General features: G+C 32.6%; 2 protein-coding genes across 3 annotated transcripts; both read left to right on the top strand.

Annotated features, from left to right (window-relative positions):
* Positions 1-922: 922 nt before the first annotated feature.
* Positions 923-5,507, top strand: LOC111009955 (protein IQ-DOMAIN 2). 2 transcript variants are annotated; one of them, XM_022283193.2, is made up of 6 exons: positions 923-1,076; positions 1,825-1,927; positions 2,023-2,331; positions 3,170-3,400; positions 3,868-3,987; positions 4,525-5,507. In XM_022283193.2, the coding sequence occupies exons 2-6, from the start codon at positions 1,859-1,861 to the stop codon at positions 5,179-5,181; spliced, it is 1,386 nt and encodes a 461-aa protein (XP_022138885.1). In that variant the 5' UTR covers positions 923-1,076; positions 1,825-1,858; the 3' UTR covers positions 5,182-5,507. The 2 variants fall into 2 exon arrangements, with proteins under 2 accessions (XP_022138885.1, XP_022138884.1); XM_022283192.2 differs by lacking the exon at positions 923-1,076 and adding an exon at positions 1,086-1,663.
* Positions 5,508-6,392: 885 nt separating this feature from the next.
* LOC111009992 (mitochondrial import inner membrane translocase subunit TIM14-1) lies at positions 6,393-8,806 on the top strand. The gene is made up of 3 exons (XM_022283243.2): positions 6,393-6,590; positions 7,467-7,636; positions 8,299-8,806. The coding sequence occupies exons 1-3, from the start codon at positions 6,588-6,590 to the stop codon at positions 8,453-8,455; spliced, it is 330 nt and encodes a 109-aa protein (XP_022138935.1). The 5' UTR covers positions 6,393-6,587; the 3' UTR covers positions 8,456-8,806.
* The last annotated feature ends 2,923 nt before the right edge of the window (positions 8,807-11,729 follow it).

The following is an 11,729-nucleotide window of genomic DNA, read 5'->3' as shown; positions in this document are numbered from 1 at the left end:
AAAAAAGTCAACAGATATTTAATTTATAAATTCGAATTTGTGAGTGGGCTAGCAAATTGACAACTGAACATGACATATAATTTCATTAAATTATGTTCCAATATAATATTTTATCTAAAAGCCTTTAGCAATTGGATCAAAATCATTCCAATAAAGTATGCCTGCCAATCAAGTCACCACTATTATAATGATTATGATTATTTAATTATTAAAAATTATGCTTATGCTAATAAAGACATAACTCAATTGTGACATATTCTCACATTGTGATATACTTTTAAAGATACTTTTAGAATTTTAACTATAAGTTTTGAGAAACCTGCTCTTTATTTTTGATACTTGACTAAAATTCTAATATTAAAAAATAAAAAGGAAAACGTGAAAACAGCTACCAAATTAGTTTAGTCTGTCTGTTTAGATTTCAGAAAGGAAAATTGAAATAAACTCGTTGACAAAAAGGACATTAAATTGATATATTTTGGCTAAATTATAAGTTTGGCTTTTTAATTTTTAAGTGGTATTTAATTTGTCTTTATAATTTAAAAGTTTTTATTATGTCTTTTAATATTTACAGTAATATTTATTTAGTCTCTACATGTCTAATAGGACGGGTCGTTATCATTAATTTGTTTAATACTAAAAAGACATACTAAATATGCATTATGTAGCGGATTGATGATTTCGAAGTATTAGATAAATATTGAACTGACAAACACAGTTCAACCATTAGAGGTTTAAATCTCTACCCACCTATTGTTGATGAACTAAAAAAACCAAAATTATAATTTATAGCTAAACTAATGAATATTTAAATCCATTTTCTTTCTACCAAAAAAAGAAAAAAAAATCCTAAAACTAAAACTAATAAAAAATAATAGCAGGTAAGCCATTCTCCAAATTGGAATATTTTAAGCCATTAAGAAGAAAAAAGAGTTGTAATTTTGTAACGACCAACGAGATGAAAACCAACAAATAGTATACAGTTATGGCGTTGTATCAACGGCGGAGCAAAAAATTTCAATATATGAACGTCACGAAGGCTTTCATATGATCCCGCCGGTCTAATTTGCTTTCTGGTACGTACGAATCGTTGCTATGTTGCAATCATTCCAAAGTTCTTCTTCATTTTTGGTGAAATGGAATCTGTTGTTGCTGTTCGTGATGAAGATTGAAGAAGAAGATGATGATGTTATCTGATTTGATGTTCTGTAAATAATATTCGATCAGAATTCGTAGGCCCCATGTTTCCCCTGCGACCACCAAAATCCGGAGACTCGATAATTTTCTAACCCTACAGTTGAATTTTTTTGGTTTCTCTCTCAAGATTTGGTCCACCTTCTTCCTCCCTATCCCTCCGTTCTCCCTCTAGACGTATTCTAATTGTTTTTTTAAAGGATATCGTGATCCATTAGAGAAAGTTCCTCATAGGTGTTGAAACGATTGCTAGTTTCTTGTGGATCTTCTTTATTTCTGCCCTCGAGTCTTTCCCATGGCGGGAATGCTATAAATTTTGAACTTCGTTCGATACGGCGATCGTGTTTTTGGTTAAGATTTTGCGGTTTTGAGATGCGTGTGTTTCATCGTTTATTGATTTTTTAAAACCAAAAATTCCCCTAAAATTTTGGTTTCTACGGGTGAATCGCAAGGTCTCTTGATTGTTTTGGTACGTAATTCGATGAATATGAATAAGTTAATGGAAAGTCAATTGACACGCCATAGTATATTGTGTTTTTTATTTTTGTTTTATCAGTAGATGTCAGATATCTGTTATTTTAATCGCATTTGCGTTTGGGCATTCACCTTTTCTTCTCTCCCTGCGACCAGATAGAGAGAAAGGAGACATATGAAAGGCTAGGAAATGGGGAAGAAAGGGTGGTTTTCTACAGCGAGGAGGGTTCTCAGTCTCAGTTCTGAGAAGAAAGATAAGGTTTGAATGGAGCTGCTTCTGTTAAATTATACTTTCTACCGTTTTGTGATCATTTGGAAATCTGCCCTTTAACTTTATATATATTATTCTAACAGAAACAAGACAAATCCAAGAAAAAATGGTTTCAAGAGGAAGAGCAAGAGAGTACGGATGTGATATCCTTTTTGGAACAATCCCCATCGGATGTTCCTGTACAACCTCCTCTTATAGAAGATGATGTCAAACAAACCCAACCAAAGAATGAACGAAGCGTGTTCGAACGCTCCGAGGATGTGGAGCCTGCTGTCAGTGCAGCTCAGCCGGATGGGGAGGTTGAACGTTCACCTAGTATTATCTCCTGTCACCCAGAAATGTCGGAGGAAGATGCAGCTATTATGATTCAAACTGCTTTTCGTGGATATACGGTACCTTTATACTCCAGTTTACACTTTACATTGAAGTAGAAGCTTTTTAAGCGATGGGAAACATCAGTCACTGTTGTTAATAATACATGAACATCATTTCAAGATTCTTTGTTGTTTAAAAAATGTTTTCGCCTATTGTTACTTTAGAAATTTATAGAATTCAGAACTTATGGATCGGTACTGAACATGGGCTGATCCCATTTATTTTCTGTACTACGCTTTTAATTTGATAGCGAGTTTGTTTTCAATTATTTTTTTTAAACTATGCTTGACCTCACAATTTCATTGGGATGGTTTTCAATTTCTTTAAAAAGACACCTTTCAATTCTGAGCAAAATTTAAAAAGAACAAATTTAAGCTACTTTTTTTAGTTTTTGGCCTAGATTTTTGAAAACGTTTGTGAAAAGTGGACAACAAATCAACAAGTAGTGTTTATATACTTAATTTTTGGTAACAAAGTGATTATCAAATGGGTCTTAGCTTTTAACTTTTAAGTAGTTAATTGTTTCTTCAAAATAAATTCTTTTGGAACGTATTAGCTTTTAACTTTGATTAAGTACCGGCTGAAAATATAATTTGTACATAAGCCAAGGGGCTTATTTATATTGTTGATGTGGTTTTCAATTGGCAGAAGAGAATTTTAAATGTGGAATTTCTTATTGCATATATGTTTCTGTTCCTATCCAAAAACTTCATGAAAGCACTCCTCGGTCTTGTTCAACTCTGTCCTGGATTTTAGAAGGATTTCTTCTGCTGTATATAGGAAGCATTAGTAATGATTTCAATTTGCATCATCAGAAATGAGATGTATGAATGATTTTTTCAATCGTCAATACAGGCAAGGAGAGCATTGAGGGCTCTGAAAGCGTTGATGAGACTGAAGTCATTGGTACAAGGGCAGTCTGTCAAACGGCAAGTGGCTTCTTCTTTAAAATCCATGCAGACCCTTTCCCATGTACAGTCAGAGATTCGTGCTAGGAGAATTAGAATGTCAGAAGAAAATCAGGCTCTTCAGCGGCAACTTCGTCTTAGACGCGAAAAAGAGCTTGAGAAGTTAAAACCTACAGCTGTAAGTTCTCTTTGTCCAAACTTTTTCGACAGTGTGTAACCATGGTGTCTACCGGGCTTGTACAAACAAGTTTGTCGGTATGAACTTGTTGACTGTATTATATGTGTATGTATGAGTACATCCATACATATAATGCACACATGAATACATCCATACATATAATGCACATACATTTGAAGGTCCAACTATCATCATGGAGAGAACTTTTTCTTTTTCTTCTTAGCTTCTTTTTGTTTAAGAAGAAAGTATCCAAATATTGATCCTTGCATTTACTATATGTTTAAGATATCTGTTACTTCGCCCCTCCTTTCCGACTTCTGCATTTATCTTAGAAAAATGACAAAAATGTGGGATTGAACTTGGAGTAATGTAGATGATGATCTGTTTTTGTTGAAAATAATGGTCTCTTCTTTTGATCTTTGATGTCTTCTTTTCCTGTATTCTTACCATTATAACTTATGCTACAGATGGACGAGGACTGGAACCATAGCACCCAATCTAAAGCACAAGTTGAAGCTAAACTATTGAACAAGCAAGAAGCTGCACTAAGAAGAGAAAGGGCTCTGGCTTATTCTTACTCTCATCAGGTACTGCAATTTCATCTTTTCTTTAGCCCGTGATTCTCAACTCTAGATCACGTCTTTTCTTTAGCCCATGATTCTCAACTCTAGATCACAATGTGTATATTGACCCAAACTTTCTAGAAGACACTTTACCTGGTGAATTAAAGGGTACTTCAATAAGTACATGTAATCCATGAGATGTTGCTTTGCTTGTTCTTCTTGCTTGACAGTATTACTCGCACACCATTACGTAATCGCTGTCCTTCTACGACTATGTAGTGGCATTATCCATCATTATGATTTCTCTTGAATGTGTTTGTTTGGGGGATAGTTTCTAAAGGAGTTAGTGGGATCAATAGCACTAGTTTTATTTTATAGATACAAGGTGGCTTTTAGGAAGATTGTTGTGGGTACCAATAGCTACTCCTTACCGTTTGTTATTTTGTTTTTTATCCAAATGCGTAATGCTCATAATAGGTTTGTTTCTCTGAGTTCTGTAAGTAATAATTTCATCGTAAGTAACAATCCATTTTAGAATGTTACATGTATCTCTTATTACAGCAAACATGGAAAAATTCTTCTAAAACTGCAACCGACCCAAACAATCCCCACTGGGGTTGGAGTTGGTTGGAGAGGTGGATGGCAGCTCGTCCGTGGGAAACTCGAAGCATCACTGATCACCAAGATAACGTCTCTGTCACGAGTATGGCAACTCGTGCATCTGTGGTCGACATAATCGAAGTTTATGGTCGTCGTGATCAGAACCTTGCAGCCCAGTCTTCCCCAAGGACTCCTACTAGCCATAAGTCAAGCCAACTGCTTAGGCAACGGCCACCTTCAACTCTGAAGGCATCATCTTCATCTGGCAGACAGAAAACAAATTCGGCCAACCTGGGATTAGGTAGCTGGGGCGGTGATGATGACTTGAGAAGCATAGCGAGTGACAAGGCAAAGCTCTCCCGGAGGCATACTATTGCAGGGTCATCGTTCAGGGACGACAAGATCCTTGTCAGTTTACCTTCAGTTACAAGTTACACGAATATATCGAAGGCTGTGAAGACTCGGTCCCGGTTGGCAAGTTCATCTGGAGCAGAGAAGAAAGGCAGTACATTTGAAAAAGGGTCTGCAAGTGCAAATTCTGTAAAGAAGCGGCTCTCATTTACCACTTCCCCCGCTAAACCAAGAAGGCTATCAAGTCCTCCAATTGTGAATGCTTAGCCAAGAACATTAAAAGATGTGAAAGTTAGCAGCAGAGAGAGTGGTAATATCAAAAGGAAAGGAGGAAACAAATTGATTGATCATCGAGTTCGTCAAGTTCATCGATTCGACTAACAATCCATACTTTCACCATCTGGTTTCTGGAACAGCTTCTACTTCCCCATGTGAGTGAGCAAATATATATGCTTTTTTGCGAGCACCGAGCATCGGTTTTTCGAGTGTCTTTCTTTAACTCTATACCATTGCTCTTCATGAAATTCTTGTTTGTATATAATACTAATAAGATGTGATTCTGGTGGCATTTATCTATTGAAACCATTTGTAAATCTGTTTATGATATTGTGAGTGAGGATTCTTCTGGGTTTTGTTTTAAGAATAGTTATTTTGACTGTTCATGTTGAATCCTTCACATTTCATTTGTTTAAAGTGAGGTAACTTTTGAAGTTGAAGCTTCTTCTTTCTCTATGGATTCTTCAACACCTCTACCTTCTGGTCTTTTGAGCAAGGAATTTTCCTGTGAAAGGGTACTCTGCTTTAATTTTAGTTCCTATTTTGCCCCTGTGGTTTATTTAATTAAAATTGTGATTTTTTTAATTATTTCATTATTTTTACATTTTTTTGTTAATTAAAAGAATAGGTTACGTCAAAAAAATTATAAATTATAATAACCACGCTCATTATTGGATTGGGAGGGGAGAGGGAAAAAATAGAAAGTTACATTCGTTTTGTCATTAAATGGTGTCAAGATAAACTAAATAAATTATTGGTCATTATTGTAACAAAATAAAATAAATAAATTATTGGTCATTGGTGTAATAGAATAAAATAAAATTTATTATTTAATTAAAAATAATATTAGCATAACTTGTAATTAACTAGACATAATAAAAGGATATTCTAATAATTATGATATGAAATAACATTTCATTCCGATTTTTAATAACTAAACGAGGTCTATCAAATTTATTCTGAAAATTATATTAAATTATATTTTTGCCGTTTTTGAAATTTTACCCTTCATTTGAAGTGATTATTCCAACCTACCATTTTTAAGCAAAATTATTATTAACTTCTAATTATCTTTTGTAGTATCGAGGTTAATATATTAATAAACTAAATTAAAACTCGTAATTAGACAAAGCCGTAGTTGGCATAAAATTGTACAAACAAAAAGAAAAAGACATAAAATTATATAATTCGCATGAGATAAGGATAAAATTGTAAATTTCGGACGAACACACTTTTAACAGAAACGAGAAAAGCCAACCAATTTCATCGACCTCGCCTGAAAACCTTGCTTCGCCATTGCAATTCGAGAGCTGAATCGGGTTCGCTTCTGAACAAAGGGATCCGGATTTCTGAATGAAAATCCACATTCTCTCGTCAATCACTGGAAGTTCACTCAAATGGTGAGCAAAATTTCTCTCTCTTTCTATGTATCAGTAGGTTTCATTCGGCACTGAGCTTCAGTCTGAAAGCTTTTGATCGCCTGTCTCCTTCGTTTCCATGTTTTTATGCTCTGTATATGTCTTTAGTTTGTAAATTTTTGGATGGTGATTTTGATCCTTGCGGAATTGGAGTGACTTATTGAATTTTCGTATAAATCATTTCAGTTTTGCTCTTGAAATTTTCTAGTGAAGATAGTTGATTAAAGTTTCGTGTCGCGGATATTTCCTTAAGAGCTGATTTCGGCCAGTTTTTGGTTTTGGAGCCCTAGCCAAAACATTTTCATTGACGATTTTTCAAGGTTAAGCATCCCAAACTGTTAATACTGATGATAGACTGATAGTAGACTGTTTTACAGCATTTCTCTGTTTTTGGTAACCTAGACTTGGAAAATGCTCCATTGTTCGGCATTTTGCTAATAGGCAGTACTGCAAAATTATCACAATATTGACCAGGATCGCGGAGAAAATTGATAGAACTTGATATTATTCATCAACAAAGAGGGTACAAAGTCGGGAAGGATTAAAGAGCTCCTCCTCCCCCAGACTTATACTATCTCAATACCTTCTTTCTTATTTGCATCCCTAAATAAAACCCCATTGCTCAATACTCTCTTACATCACAAAAGTGTGCCTCTCCTCACTAACTCATAATCTAAGCCCTGTTTTCTTTACTAGACATTTATTATTAGTGGCCCATTATTAAAAAAAAGGTTGAGGGGTACCAAGAACTTTTACGTAGTCATTTGGATTTGTAAACGACATTTGTGTTGATCTGCGAGTTCCAATTGCATGTCCTGATGTTGTTATAAGACTAACAAACTTCTAGGTGTGCATTAGGCCACACCATTCATCGCAGTAGCTGCTGCAGCACTTGCTGGTAGATACGGAATTCGAGCTTGGCAAGCATTCAAGACTCGACCAACACAACCCAGATTACGCAAATTCTATGAAGGCGGTTTCTACCCTACGATGACAAAGAGGGAAGCAGCTCTTATTCTTGGTCTGAGGTAGTATTCCAACATACTTTACTTTCTTCTTCGTAAATAACCAAGGGAGGTTTTTCTAGCTGCTGATCTTCCGTTCATTAGTAATATTGAGGTATTTGATTTTGGCATTGCATCTCATGATCTGATTTTTTTAGTTCATAATGTGGTGCTGTTTACTCGAGTGGTAGGATGAATCTTAACGAAATGACATGCACTATTCGTCATTACCTTATGACTAGACCATTCATGTTTACAGTACAGAACTCAATGAGTCAATTATTGCCCAAACACGGTCATTTAGGAGCAATTTTCATCCTTTCTAATCCTTCTATTTAGGTTCAGCCTTTGATTAACGTTTCACTCTAAGAAGTATGAGAACATTTGCTTCTTTATCTCTTGTTTCCCTTCTATCTCACTATTGTCTTGAGGAATCCTGGAAAACATTAAATCTAGAAATTTTGTTTTAATTACTAGAAAAAACTTGACATCTTTAGCAATGTCAGCTTCCTCGTATTGTCCTTATTGTCGGGAAGGGAAAAAAAAAGACCACTAGTGGCTCTAACTAACTTTTCCAACATGAACATCTGGCTGAATGAAATCACACTGTGGAGACATATCTGTCGCATTCCATTAAGAGGATTATTCCGCAGGAATTGAACGAAGTTATCCTTGATTGTTAACAGAGAGAATGCGACTCCAGATAAGATTAAGGAGGCACATAGAAGGGTCATGATCGCGAACCATCCCGATGCCGGTGGCAGTCATTATCTTGCTTCTAAGATCAATGAAGCCAAGGATGTGATGCTGGGCAAATCCAAAGGCAGTGGATCGGCATTTTAATGAGGTGCGCTGCTTGAATATTAAGATCCCTGCAAAAGAAAGTAGAAAAAGATTTTATTTTCCAAATGAACTTTAAAGTTTAAACAATATGCCAAAAGCTTCGCTCACCAATCTATTTTGTTTCCTTTAGTCTGAAAAACAAGATTACAATAGTTAGACTTGAAGTTAGAAAAATAAGTACAGTATTTTCTTTTCCTTATCATAGATGGATTGATATTGTATTCTAATCATTGGATTCTCAGAAATCCATTTGGAGAATACTATGTCACATTCGTAATGTGTCAGAAATAGTCAATCACAAGGATTGTTTTTTACTATATTAATTCGAATTAAACATCTTTGTTGCTTTGATCGGACATCTTTATATTATTATGACACTGTATTGCTTATCTTTTTTTAGTTCGTTGAAGGTTCATTTTGGTCGAAAATATATGTCTTGAATCTCTTCTCTAAGATATCTTTTTAATGGGCTAATCATCTTTCTAAGCAACAATTTACGAGAGTTTGTCCTCCATCTCTATCTTACTGTCGAATTTGAAACCAAACTCTTTTGTTTTAGAAGTTCTTCCAAAATCATCTTATATGAGGAAAAGAAAAACAAAAAAGAGCTGTAGACCTTTTTTGCTTTGGTGCTTTTAAGATGGGGTTGAGGTAACTTTGGGGTAAATTGTAAAATAATCATCAAGCGAATAATCTCTCTTTTTTACATTTAAAAAACCAATTATGATAAAATAAAATTAATAGTCATCTTCTATACATTTTAACATATCCATTTAGACCCGATTTACTTAAAGTAAAGGAGATTAATTCTATCAAAAGTGACGAATTATGTAATCACAACAAAATTTATTAAACAATTTTAGAATTGAAATAAAAGTGCATTAATTTTGTTTATCAAAATTCGTAAAATGGGTCCATTTAAATTAAATGTGAGACCCATCAGAAAATAGAGAAAAAAATAAAAATAAGACTTTATTGAATTTAATAATTTAGATTCTTTTCTTTTCTTTCTTTTTCTTCTTCTGAACACCTTATTTTCCCAAATAAAAATGAATGAAAAAGTTTTTTTTTTTAATTTAACAATATGTGGGGTGAGAATTCAAACTTCTAGTATTTTGGTCGAGATACATTTGTGCAGGCTTTCCTCCCCCAGTGCATTCATTTCTTTACTAAATTACGGTTTAATTCTCATGCTTTAATCTATTTTGACTTGGTCCTCGTTTATTATTGAAATATTTTATTACCGTTCTTACCCTTTGATTCAAGTGTACCACACTTTTTTTGTTTTAACTCTAGAAAATATGTGTGTATCACGTCTTTTTTTATTTTCATTTTAATTTCTTTTAATTCAAACAAATGTGGGATGAGGATGAAATCTTCAATATTGAAGAATATAATACTTGTCTTTTCTACTCAAATTTGTTTAAATTAACCACACATCGCTACTAGTAATAAGGAATAATAAGAGTTTGATGTAACGATATAGTCGTTGATATATTTGAAATGAAGACACGTAATGCACATTTTATCAATATTACACAAAATATTTATCCTAGCTTTATTCTATATTTCAATTGAATTAATATTTTTAAATTTAATGAAAATTATTATTTTCAACAAATATGACTTAGACTCCCGTATTATGTAATATAAAAATAACAAACAAAAAAAATTTGCTAAAAGATATCATAGCAAATAAATAATATAAAACTAACCAATTTTTGTTTGGTTCAAAAAAATATAAATTGAATAAAAAAATTAATGCATGGCCGAGACACATACACCACTACACTAAAACATAATATTTATTACGAATTCCTTCGTAATATATAATAAACTTAAAATTGAAGGGCCCAACTGAGCATAGTTCAACCGTGGCCACTGAACAAATTGAAACGAAATAAAAAACTTAAAATGATGGGATTAAGTTTGTTAATTTAGCATTTTTTATTTATTTTTATGCTATGTTTATAAATTAATCTATTTGTACCTCTCTGTATATAATATATTTGTTTTCTTGTGAAGAATAAATCACTTTTTTTTTTACTTTTTGATATAAACACACACACATATATTCCGAAACGTTTCTACGACCGCACATAATCAATAATTAGCTCAAATAATTTAATTAAAAACCTTTTTAAATAATCGCAATCAATATATATATATGGACAAAGAAAATGAAAATTGTTATTTATTTGTCCTCCTTTGCACACCGCTCGACTATTTATAATCCGAAGTTTTCTTCAAATTTTGCCAAAGCTGCAATTTCCCGAACTTTATGGGAACATATTAAAAATGAAGAAATGTAGGGACCAAATGCAAATTATAAAAGTATTTAAAAAAAGCATTAATGAAGATTTGGATAAGTATTGGAAATCCTCCGATTTAAAAAATTAAAATATTATTTTGAGCGAAAATTCGGACTGAGAGCCCAAAGTTCAAAGGTCTCTTCCGACCAATCCTACAAAGCCCTTACGTCAGCTTTTATCCCCTTCCCCCTTCTCGGTTCTTTACCAATTTAAGAATTTCCGAAAATATCAAATAAAATCAATATTCTTCACCATTTCCATAAATAAGAAGTTATATATATAAAATAAATGTTGAAAGTGAGAATAGCAAAGCAACATATGTTTTGATTGAAGAGATGTTTATATATATATATATATATATATATATATAAATATTAAATATATTTTCAATTAAGAGGTTGTGAATTCAATCACTTCATCTTTACACGTTGTATTAAAAAAAGAGAAAATAAATATATATATATATATATATTTTGTTACTAAATATTTTATTAAAATGAATTTCAAATAATTTATTAACTTTGTTACTGTTTTTACTAATTAAACTATTGTTTTTGTGAGGAAAAAAAAGTAATTTTTTTTAGTACAATATTAAACTTATGATCTTTTTAATAACTTGTGTGGCTTGTGGCCTCAAGGATATTCCTTGAAGTTTTGTGTTCAAGCCGACTAAAGAGTCGACTCATGGAAAATAAAAAATATTTTTTTTTATAAATGATTTAGTTTTATATTTTAAAAATTTGGTAAGAATTCAAAATTTACAAAAAGAAATTTTATTAAAAGAAAAACTAGGAATACAAAAAGTCGATTATATAGCAATTCGTACGGCTTTATTACTATACAAATTTTAAAGACCTAATAATAATTATTATTATTATTTATTTTATTATTATTATTATTATTTTATTACAGGACCTAATTATTATTTGCTAGAAGAAAATATAAAAATTAAAATAGGATAA

Source organism: Momordica charantia (assembly GCF_013281855.1).
Source record: "Momordica charantia cultivar OHB3-1 chromosome 9 unlocalized genomic scaffold, Mcharantia_2.0 BLBB01000009.1, whole genome shotgun sequence".
NCBI classification, from domain to species: Eukaryota; Viridiplantae; Streptophyta; class Magnoliopsida; order Cucurbitales; family Cucurbitaceae; genus Momordica; species Momordica charantia.
Note: the sequence above shows the minus strand (reverse complement) of the source record. Positions and strands in the feature narration are given on the sequence as shown.